Source organism: Hakea prostrata, chromosome 3 (assembly GCF_041222555.1).
Source record: "Hakea prostrata isolate BN-2017 chromosome 3, UWA_Hpros_2, whole genome shotgun sequence".
NCBI classification, from domain to species: domain Eukaryota; kingdom Viridiplantae; phylum Streptophyta; class Magnoliopsida; order Proteales; family Proteaceae; genus Hakea; species Hakea prostrata.
This window is the reverse complement of record NC_142602.1, coordinates 68,202,100-68,213,988: the sequence shown is the minus strand read 5'-3', so window position 1 is coordinate 68,213,988 and position 11,889 is coordinate 68,202,100. Positions and strand designations below refer to the sequence as shown.

Below are 11,889 nucleotides of genomic sequence, written 5' to 3'. Positions count from 1 at the left end.
CTATTCAGTTTCAACCCAAGGAGGTTCAATCTTTTCTTTGAATTGTGAGGGTGGAAAACAGAATTTGTAGCTGCCATGAAAGGGGCATGTGAACCTGAATATGCATCATAAAACAGTGGTCCTCACTCCTCACTGGCCAAACTAGGATGACATAAAGCCCTTAAACAACCTATCATGCATAAACATTGAGCAGGCAATAAAAACTTAATCTGGCCAAGTAATATTGCAATTTCACCCATCATTCCGATGTTGGTGTAGATCCTACCAATATCTCTTGAAATGTCTTGCCATCCCCACTCTGAGATGAGCATATAAAAGCATAAAACATGCTTCACACCCTCCCTATCCTGTTCCCACCATAAGAAAAAGGGAGGCTTCTCTTCAGAACTGCAGAACCACTTCTTTCAGTAAAATAGACAAATACTGTGGCTGTGTTTTTGTCTCCATATCTGTCTCCATGAAATGCATATAATGAAACATTTAACTTTGTGGCAATTTATCCTGCATAGCTTATTATTATTTGCTTTGTCATTACTTCAATCCATTGTAATTCTTTCAGAGACAGAAAGAAAGAAAGAGATGCAGATGAGGATACATTATTTGAGTAATGCTGAACCAACAGAAGGTGATCACAGAGGTGAGTGATCAATATTATATAAAAACGGTTATGTACAGAAACTTTATCAATTTATTATTTTTAAATAATACAAGGAGGAATCAGCAACAAAGAAAGAATAATTAGATTATTTAACATAGTAGATTCAATCACTAGAGGTATCTTTCAGAGGGAAGGTATCACTAAATGGAAAAGAAATAAAGCTCCCTTTCATCTCACTAGACTCAATCAGCATTGACACAACTTGTCGCATTGTTGGGCGGTCAAAAGGCGACATACTTGTACAGAGTAGAGCAATTTTTAAGACAGTAATCATGTGATCAACAGTACTCGTGTCTTCTAAATTTAATCGAGCATCAAGAATTCCAGATGTCAAAGAGTGATTCTGAACATAATTTCTCACCCACGTAACAAGGTCACCTCCTTGGTCTAATGGTTGTACTGGTGCTCTGCCAGTCAGCAACTCCAACAGAACAACTCCATAGCTATAGATGTCACATTTTTCAGTCACTTTCATGGTGAATGCATATTCTGATGGGGAAAAACATATATATATAGATCAGAAGAAATAGGGCAAAAAAAAAAACAATACAAAGTATTTGAAATAGTATCGTTCAATCTCAACCACAAGTTAAAACTATGAATTGACTATCAACAAAAGAAAATTGAAGACCATCCGCTCCAAAGTGGTCACTCAATCTAGTTTATTAAAACTTATTTCCAAAACCTGTTAGCCATCAGTTGACCTTGTGAAGAATCAATTTAAACCCCAGTAAGATTTATTTTGCTTGTGCAACCAAATCAATTTGACATTAAGACTGTCTTTCAATTTCTTTCATGAGGTAACTTCTATTATTCCCTTAATAGGCCTCAACTGGCCCATAATTTGAAGCAGTCTTCAAATTTATGGATATTACTTGTGGAACAAATATAAGATCCCCATAGCATAGATATGTGATTGGTGTTAAGTCACTGATTGGTACAGAAATCATTTCCACATGTTAATGGTATGAATACAACATGTGAAGAAGGATTATATCATAAAAGAAGTCTTAAAGGATTAGCATGGACTGGGGATGTTCATTGGAGGCTCTCAATGTCTACATCATGCAACAAAGGCATGGACATAAGTGAACCAAAGGTTGAAAAACAGACATGTGTGCGTGCATAATGCTATGTCTGTCCTCATAGGCTTAGGGGTGACTACAAAAGGATTTTGCTTCAACCTTACTCATATAATTATTCATAGAAACAATTTGATATATTAGATAAGAGATATGTAGAAGGAGCTCACAGAAAGCTAATTTACTTCCTGCCCGCCTTTTTTCTGTCTCTTGGTGTTAATGGTAGAAATTTAAGCATCCAACAATACCCAGATGGCCAGAAAATGACAATAGGAAATGCATTTCTTTATCAGAAATCTCACTAAGGAAAACTTATATTTTATATCGATATTACTAACCCCACCCCCGACCACCCCCCGCCCAAAAAAAAAATCCTGTGTTCAAGAGGACACCCTAAATTAATGCATCTAATTTATAAAACTTCCAGCAGATAGAAAGTATAACTAAGATGGAGTACTATGCAAATGTGGAGCTAATAGCTGACAGCTGATCGGCAACCATGAAAGCATATTACATGATTCACATCAGGGTGCACCTAAAGTGCATTCTATCAGTCATCTCAACTGACCTAAACTTGGGTGACACTGGCAGTTCAGCTGAAATGGTTGGACACAGAAAGAATGTAGAAGCTTTTGTTAATTTTAGTTAAACAATGATACTTATAATCTAGTAATTTTGGAATATTGATTATAATCCTAAAAACATAAAATAAACCTACTAGGATTAATACAATAATATGATGCTACCATAACAAACATTGATTTGAATGTAAGTTTCACTCAATGTCAAACCAAGGTCCCTATGCAGAATATGTTAGACAGACAACTAGGTCAAGGTACTGATACCATAAAAAAAAATGCTGGGTTCACAGAAAATTCACTAAATGCTGCTTGTTCAGAAGTTGATTAGACAGAGAGGTTGGGGACACGACAAGCTTACCAGGTGCAATATAACCATATGAACCTGCAACTGCAGACACTGATTTGGATTGTGGCATGTCAATCACCTTAGCCAATCCGAAATCACCAACATGAGCTTCAAAGCAATCATCAAGTAGAATGTTGTTTGACTTTATGTCTCTGTGAATGATCTTAGGCTTACAGTCATGATGCAAATAAGCAAGCCCTTGAGCAGCCCCTAGAGCAATCATGAACCTTGTCTGCCAGTCAAGGCCACGGCATTCTCCATGAAGCAATTCCCCAAGGCTGCCCTTCGCCATATATTCATAAAGAAGAAGATTGGAACCATGGTGATAGCAAAAGCCATACAGCTTCACAATATTCCGATGCCTTACCTTTCCCAATGTTAAAATCTCAGCACGGAAACTGTTGTCAACATTGTTTCCTTCTCTATTAGATGCAAGCCTCTTCACAGCAATTATCTGTCCAGATTCCATAACTGCCCTATACACAGTTCCACAAGCTCCCCTTCCAATAACAAAACAGTCATCAAAGTTATTTGTGGCTTCGACCAGATCTTGGAAAGTGAACCCTTCCTTTGGGGAAAAGTAAATGTCTGACACAGGAGAAGTTGATTGTCTATCTTGAGGAGCAATTATCTCAACTGGACGCCTCATGAAGTGTACAAGAATTACAATTAGAATGAGAGAAATCCCACCAACAACTGCCGCAACTATTGCAATGATTTTAGCCATAGAGGCAGATACACCTTTTGATGATGTTGGGGAAGAAGATGAAGATGGAGGCACACTGCAGTCAGCAAGAGGCCCACCACATAGGCCTTTATTGCCAATGAAATTGCTGACATCCATGTTCTTGAACAGTGGAATGGAAGGTAAAGTTCCAGTTAGGTCATTGTATGAAACATTGCACCCCAATAAGCTTGACAAACTTCCAAATGTCTTGGGAACATTCCCGCTCAACTGATTATTGTTCAGCAGGAGCAATTCCAGTAAATTGAGATTCCCAAGCTCAGGTGGTATATTGCCAGAAAGATTATTGTAACTAAGATTCATAGCAATCTGCAAGCTTGACAGTGCACCCAATTCTGGGGGTATCACACCAGAAAATGTATTACCACCCATCTGCAACTCAGTCAGGTGGGATAGATTTCCTAATGCAGTGGGAATACTCCCAGAAAACTTGTTGTCTGAAAGTTTGAGAAGTTCCAACTGCGAAAGGGTTCCAAGCTCATATGGTAGAGCTTCAACAAAGTTGTTCTGGCTTAGATCAAGACGCTGAAGCATCTTACAATTGATGATTTCTCGTGGTATCCGTCCAGTGAACATATTTGACGAGATGTTAAAGATAACCAACTGGGTAAGATCTCCTATTTCTCTTGGTAATTCAGAGATGAAGTTATTAGCTGATAGGTGAAGTCTTTGCAATGTTTTGCAATTCCCAATTTCAGGAGGAATGGACCCACTGAACCCATTTGAGTCCAAATCAACAGCAGAGAGACTGACCAATTTGCATAGATCAGAAGGAAAACTCCCTGTAAGCTGGTTTCCAGAGAGACGAAGCTGGACCAATGATTTGCATTCTGTAACTCCAGCAGGTATGTTTCCATTCAGCATGTTTGAACCTAGATTTAGTAAAATCAAGTTAGACAGTCTACAGAGATGACGAGGTATTGGTCCAGTTAGCTGGTTATTCGAAAGGTCAACCACCCACAGTTGGCTATAAACTCCAAGGCCCTGAGGAATGGTACCACTCAATGAGTTGTCAAAGAGCTGAAACTGGAGTAGTTCTTTCAAATATTGAAATCCAACAGGAATAGGACCAGTGAGCTGATTAATTGAGAGATCAAGCTTGGTCAAATTCACCAACCTGCTAAGCTCATCAGGGATGACACCTGTAAGCTGGTTCTGGAAAAGGTAGAGTAAACATAAACCCTCTATCTTGCCAAACTCCACTGGTATCTCTCCTATTAAATAATTCTCAGAGAAGTCAATTTCTGTTGCCAGAGAAAGGTTGCCAACTTCCTTTGGAATTGTCCCATTCAGCCCATTCAAGTAAAGGTATAACTGATCCAAATTTTTCAGGTTTCCAATCTCAACAGGAATCGCACCAACAAGTTCATTCCCATACAGAGCAAGAGTCCTAAGGTTTGTGCAATTCCCAATCTCCTTGGGAATAATTCCTGATATCTGGTTCTGCCAAAGGATCAGCTCAGTCAAGTTTCCAAGCATTCCAATCTCTTTAGGTATTTCACCTCCTAAAGAGTTCTGTGCAAGACCCAGTAGTTGCAAGCTCACACATCCACCAATTTCCGCTGGCAGGCTTCCGGAAATTGCATTCTGACCTGCTCGAAAAATTTTTAATCTCGTGAGATTTCCAAATGAACGAGGCAGTGGCCCAGTGAGATTGTTAGTGAATACTACAAGTTCTTCCAAGAAGGAAAGATTCCCCAGCGACTCTGGAAATGATCCAGAGAGTTTATTGTTGTATATATTCAACTTTATTAAATTAGATAGACCACCCAATTCAATAGGAATAATACCTTCAAACCCATTGTTGTTCAGATTAAGAATCTCCAAAACTGAACAGTCTCCCATCTCCTTGGGTATGCTGCCAGAGAACTTATTGAATGATAAATCGAGATACTTCAAGTGGAACAAACCACCAATACTCGAAGATAGGGTACCTGAGAGATTCATGTTTTTGAGATCAAGGGACTGAACAAGTGGATCATAATCGAGTGTGCAATTCACACCCCTCCATCCACATGGCGTTTGGTCATCAGAATTCCAACTACTCAGATGATTGAAGTCATCATGAAGGCTACTCTTCAGTGACAACAGGAGCTGTCCTTCTGTGTTTAATCCTTCAGAACCAGAGAGCAGGGCAAACAGCAAAACAAATCCAGGAAACCCCAGCACCAAAACTCTCTTTAATTCATAGACCCCAAGCATTCTAATTATGTTTGAAAGTAGAACAACAACCAGAAGCAAAGAGCAGCGAGAAGCTTAGTTGATTCAGAAAATACCCCTGCCACGGCATTTATCATCAAGACATACCACATTTCGTAATTGGAAGAGAACACCCATAACCGAAAAATTGAAGTAAATCCAAATCTTAAGACTTCCAATTTCCTAAACAAAGAAAATCGGAATGATTGGTATCGTTCTGATTTCAATTGAAGTCAAACATCACGAAAACAATCGTTCAAGTTATTTTCGTTCTTTGAACTCAAAAGAGAGTAGTTCTTCAAGGCTAAATGAACTCCAACCACTTGAGATAAAACAGAAGTTCAATCTTCAAAAGGACTTAATAAAACCCTTGTCATTTAACATACCTCTAAGTCCAAAACTCGTCAAAGAACAGCACAGAGAAACTCCACCCTGTTCACAGATCAAAACCATGAAATGCACGATATGAGCAAACCCAGTTCACCTCTCCAACTAGCACTCCAAAGACAATGAAAATCTACCTTTTCCGAGTGACAAACTCAATCATGGTATCCAAGTTTCCCTTTTATGTTCTTAGCAGAAACTGAGTGCAATGAATCACTACCTTTTGCCTTTTTCCCCACACTCTCAATCTCTTAATTAATCACCAAAAAAGCCCAGGTATCATTTCTTGAATATTATATTAGAATACCAGAGAAGGGAAGGTAACTCTTCACTAAAGCTCTCTAATGGCTGACAAAGCGTGATTTCTACCTTTCTTCTCCCTTTATATCCAAAGCTATATTTTCTGATCTCAAATCCTTCCAGAAGAAACCGTTTCTTGAAAAGTCATTTTCAAGATCCTACCCAGAAAAAAAATAAGAAAGTCATTTTCAAGTGAAAACTGAACCTGTATTTTATGTTAGATCAGTTCAATACTCTGAATTGTCTTCCACTTGGGTATTTGTAATTTGCAAGAGACACCATCTTCTTTCATGCTTGAAAGGCACTCCACAGCTCCGAGGGACTTATCAAACAATTGAGGTGTGGGCTCCACTTTATCTGATGGTCCACCATATTTTAAGTATGGGCATCTACTTCTTCTTTTTCTTTTTTTTTTTTTTTTTTTTTTTTAATTTTTTTATTTGAGGTTCATTTGGCAGTTTAAGCATGGGACCATTGTATTACAAATTATACAAAACAAAAAAATGAAATTGCAATACAATAGCTTTTATATAATTAATATAGGCAGGGTTTCACCCCTAACCCCAAGGAGATTCGAACTCTGACCTCCTATGGGGTAATTGTATTAAAAATTATACAAAACAAAAAAATGAAATTGCAATACAATTGAAAGATGAAGATCATTAACCAATCCGGAGAACTTGATGTTGCAATGAATGAACCACTGATAAATGAGGTTGAGTCACACCTTGAGTGCTGTCTTTAAGGTAATTGATGCACCCTACTACCAAGGGTTCTTTGCACCACCACCTCCAAGATAAAGCAACCTCCAATTAGAGGATGAGGTAGTTCTACTAGTCCTTTCAAGGAGCTAAAAACTAGAGCACAACACTTAGACAAATTCAAAGGAAGAAACTATTAAAGTAAGTAAATAATGCAAGTGTGAGGAATGTCTCTATTCCACACCACATACAAGGAAGGGTTGGGTTTATATAGGCTCAAACCACACCTTACACCCCTTAAGATTCTCTTTTTTTTTTTTTTTTTTTTTTTTTTTTTTGGTAGGAAAGTAATTCATTCAAAAGAAGGCGCGAAGGAACCAAGGAAACAGGGACACACAAACCCCAAATCCAAGGAGAGGAGCATGGTCAAATCGTTATACATGGAGTAGAGAGGCACTCCAAGCAAGAGCATCAACTACAATGTTGATGCCTCTTGGTATGTAAGAAAAAGAACAAGATAATAGTGAGTTTCCTAGTCTTCGAATATCTGAAATCAATACTTCAATATCGGATGGGATCGACTTCTCCAGGTCTACTATGTACTGAATTACAAAGTTGCAATCGCTTTCCACTATTAGATGATCATATCCTTCACCAATCGCATGTAGGATTCCGTTTCTAATTGCCATTGCTTCACTGATTGCAGCAGATGGGAAAGAGAAAGGTTCAGAGACAGCCACAGTGCGGTTGCCTGAGTGATCGTGGATGAAATACCCCCTTTCCTTGATTGGGCATTAAAAGATGCATCAGTGTTTATTTTAAAGGATCCCAATGGAGGAGGCTCCCATTGTCTTTCTTCCTGAGATGATACTCGGTGTGGAGGAGTTTGGGTCTCTATTTTGTAGGCAATTGTGAATTCTTTGAAGTCACATTCCGCTGCTTCAATCACTTCCATTGGGGTTATCTTTTTTGCAGAGAAGAGTCATGCATTTATGGCCATCCACAAGTGCCAAACCACAAAACTGCATAAGGAAATTACTCTGCCTTTTTCTTCTTTCCCCAAATTTGGTAGGTGTGACCAGCTTTGAATCCAATCACTCATCGATGGCGAGAGGTGGGGGTATGAAAGATAATGAAGACCCAAGGCAAACCATTCTAGTCATTGTGCAGTCCAAAATAATATGGTCCATGGTTTCCATCGGATGACCACAAAATGAGCAAGATGGATCGATCTCAACTCTTCTACGATTAAGTTCTTCAATTGAAGCCGCACCTCATGCTACTGATCTCCATAAGAAGTCCTTCAATTTTGGTACGGTGTTGATCTTTCAGATATTTTTCCAAGCTTGTTCAGGAACCTGTCTACGAGGGCGTGAGGTGCTCACCTTCTCCAATTCTTGTTGTTCTTCTAAATTGCTAAGCAGGTGGTACACAGATTTGACACTGAAGAGGCTGTTTGAGAGGCTCCCCATATCAATTCATCTTCTCTGTGGAAGAGACTCAGATTTATGTCTAAAATGGCTTTACTCACCTGAGCAGGGAAAGTTTGGTGAATTAGATCCACTTTCTAGCATCTATTAGATACATCAATGAGTTCATGGACCCCATTGATACGACAATCAGCTGGTCTAAGAGCTTTAACTCTACCTGTAGGGAGAGAGGGGATCCATCTATCATTCCATATTTGAATTTTTCACCCATTGCCCACACTCCAGATGAGGCTTCTTCAAGAACTTTTCTCCCTTGTAAGATTCCTCTCCATGCCCACGATGGATATGATCCAAGTCGAGCCTTCATGAAATCGCAGCGGCTATAGTAAATACCTTTCATCAGTCTAGCCCAGAGAGAGGAAGGATTTGAATATAGCTTCCAAGCCAGTTTGGTGAGTAAAGCATGATTTTGTAACTTTGAATTTCTAAACCCAAGGCCTCCTTTATTTTTGGACTTGCACAATCTTGCCCAGCTTATCCAATGGATTCTCTTTTTACCTTCTTTCTCACCCCATAAAAAATTTGCAGCCTGCTGTCTAGTGAATTCATGAAGAGATTGAGGAAGTTTAAAGTGAGAACCTGCATAATTTGACATGGAGAAAGCCACGAATTTGAGGAGAACTGTTGTCCCAGCATGAGACAACAATTTGTTTTTCCATCCTTGAAGTTTGTTGGATAATATCTCCTGCAGATCACTATTGAAGTGTAGTTTATCACGCCCCACTGCTGTTGGGAGACCAAGATATTTAGATGGAGGAGAACAGTACTTTATTTTCAAGATACGAGCAAACCATCATCTGAATTTAAGAGGAGTATTTGCACTAAACATCAGGGATGATTTGCATAAGTTGATTGCTTGTCCACTTGCTACACAGTATTCCTCCAAACAAGATTTTAAATTAAACACCTTCTCTAAATTGAGTGTTCAGAAGACTAAACAATCGTTTACAAAGAGTAAGTGTGTAATTGGGATTCCACGATTCCTTATCTGCATTCCTTGTATCTTGTTCTCTTCCTCTGCTTTGATTGATGCGAACAAAAGTTGGGTGCAGAGAATAAAGATGAATGGGGAGATAGGGTCTCCTTGCCGTATTCCCTGAGTAAGAGATATGTTCCCTTCTATACAGCCATTAATCAAGAATTGGTAGGAAGTTGTGCGAATGCTCTCCATAACTAAGTTGACCGAAGCATTGCAAAAACCCAGTTTACGCAGCACTCCTTCTATGAAACACCATTCTAGGCGGTCGAATGCTTTTTGCATATCTAGTTTGAGGCCAATGGATTTTTGTTTCCCTTTCTTCTTTCCTCTAAGAAAATGAAATGTCTCATGTGCAGAGAGAATATTGCCAGATATGGATCGGTTAGGAACAAATGTAGATTGACATTCTGAAATCAAAGGGTCTAGTAGTGTTTTAAAACGATCTACCATTATCTTTGTGATTACCTTTTGAATCACACCACAAAGGCTGATGGGGCAATAATGTTCTATCTTCTCAGGATTCTAATTTTTTGGGATGAAGCACATGTAGGTTTGATTGAGCATTGGACTGATTTTTGATCTTTGAAATGCGTCTTGAACCACCGAGATCAAATTATCTTGCACTAGATTCCAATATCTTTGAAAGAAACCTGGTGGAAATCCATCGGGGCCCGGAGACTTTGAAGGTTTCATTGCGAAGAGGGCTCTCTTGATTTCTTGAGAATCTATAATTTTTTATAGCATTTGGTTGTCTGTTCTTCAAGCCATAGATGGAGATGCTCTAAAACTGTTTGCAACGATTGGGCATTAATCCCTTCAGACTTAAATGCGTCAAAAAAATGCCTCAAGACTTCAGTAGTGATCTCCTCTTCTGATTCAGTCCACTTCCCTGACTGCAATTTGAGTCTCGCAATTTTATTCTTGTGGTGTCACTGCAACGTGGTAGAGTGGAAGAAACTGTTGTTCTTGATGCCACATGGTTTCCTCCCTAATCAATTGCTCCTCAAGGCAATGAATTGGGTCATTGAATCATAATGACTCACCTCCTCACAAGGAGGAGAATCAATTCTTTGCTTGTCCCTCCTCCACTAATTGGAGAAGTAACTCTCATATTCACTTCTTTTGAATGAATTGGATTTAATCCATTCAAAAACCTTAACCCCACTCATGGTAATTGCCATGAATGGTCATGAAGTTGAAATGAGAATTGAAGGTCAAGAGTTAGAATTTAAGTAAATTCCACCCTACAAGTAAGCCCACCACATCACTATGATCAAGACCTTTAAGACCCATGACCAATGTCATGCAGAAATTCATAACCAAGGTCATGAAGGGCCTCCATTACTCATGGGTGCCTCATTACCACCCTTATCTCATGGGTCCCACACAATAACAAAACAATTAAATAAAAGAAATACAAAAACTAATTTTGAAACTTAATATAGATTTTAATAAATAAAAAAAACTAACATCCTATGTGGAAGCGTTGGTCTTTTGCCAATTGAGCCACCCCTCAGGGTTATATGGGTATCTTCTTCATATCATATTGTTGTTCCATCCTGTCCAGATCCTTCTATTTAGGACAAATTTCATCCAATATTATCAATATTCATTAAAAAAATTTATGAATATAAAAATTTATTATATACACTCCAAATTTGATTGAGATTTTGGTTGAAATCTCATATCCAACAGTCCAAAATTTCGCAAGAAGCAGGATTGAAGCTTTTTCGAGTACAAGGAGGGAAGGCGTACTAATGGCAACAATAAACAAGGAGTACAAGGAATACCAGACTAAGATCGTTTGGAAGAAACAAGTAAAGAGGTATCAAGACCCAAGTAACAACAATACACCTATTTCTTGGAGCTATCCTTGACTTTCTAGTTGGCTTACTTATAGTAGCAACTTCTTATGTAGAAACAATAAGACTAAGGTCTTGGGTGGATCCAGATCTTCTCCACCTAGGCAAACTGTCTCCCCATGCCCCCATCCTCATAAAGGCAATCCTAGATGTGAGGAAGGGGGAGGGGGAGGGGGAAGGGGAAGGGGGGAGAGAGAGAGATGGGAGGACGGATAATTGGGAGGAAAGGACTCTGCGCGCATATTGGGTTCCAACTTTCGTCCTTCCACCCCCACACCCCAACCTTATCTTCCGCTTCTATCACCTGAGTCTATGGACGCCTAGTCCAATTGACTAGTTTGATGATGATGAAAACAAAATAAAGAAGAAAGAATTTCTATGTTGATCACATACAGTGTCATTTTGTGCATTAAAGCCATAGAACGATTGAACTTGGTGTCAAACGCTTCTGTATTAGTAAAGTATGAGGATAATTTTCGTATACAGTACTACCCTAAAATTACGGGTGTAAATGGATAATCGAAATCTGCTTTCGAATTCTCATCTGCATCTGTTTAGGGGT

General features: G+C 38.9%; 1 protein-coding gene across 3 annotated transcripts; it reads right to left on the bottom strand.

The window, feature by feature from the left end:
- Positions 1-437: 437 nt before the first annotated feature.
- Positions 438-6,473, bottom strand: LOC149022866 (uncharacterized). Of its 3 annotated transcripts, none has more exons than XM_089150759.1 (3): positions 5,203-6,473; positions 2,680-5,004; positions 438-1,147 (listed from the first exon to the last, which is right to left on the bottom strand). In XM_089150759.1, exons 1-3 carry the CDS (start codon positions 5,612-5,614, stop codon positions 762-764), a joined length of 3,123 nt encoding a protein of 1,040 aa, XP_089006885.1. In that variant the 5' UTR covers positions 5,615-6,473; the 3' UTR covers positions 438-761. The 3 variants fall into 3 exon arrangements, with proteins under 3 accessions (XP_089006885.1, XP_089006883.1, XP_089006884.1); XM_089150757.1 differs by having other exon boundaries at positions 2,680-5,690; positions 5,998-6,473; XM_089150758.1 differs by having other exon boundaries at positions 2,680-6,043; positions 6,133-6,473.
- Positions 6,474-11,889: the final 5,416 nt, after the last annotated feature.

What these genes read in the sequence shown, in the direction of transcription:
- LOC149022866 (XM_089150757.1), bottom strand. Translation starts at nt 5,614, where the DNA reads ATGCTTGGGGTCTATGAATTAAAGAGAGTTTTGGTGCTGGGGTTTCCT. An exon ending in ATATGGTTATATTGCACCTG is followed by an intron (nt 1,148 to 2,679) that starts GTAAGCTTGTCG and finishes TTTCCCCATCAG; the next exon opens with AATATGCATTCACCATGAAA.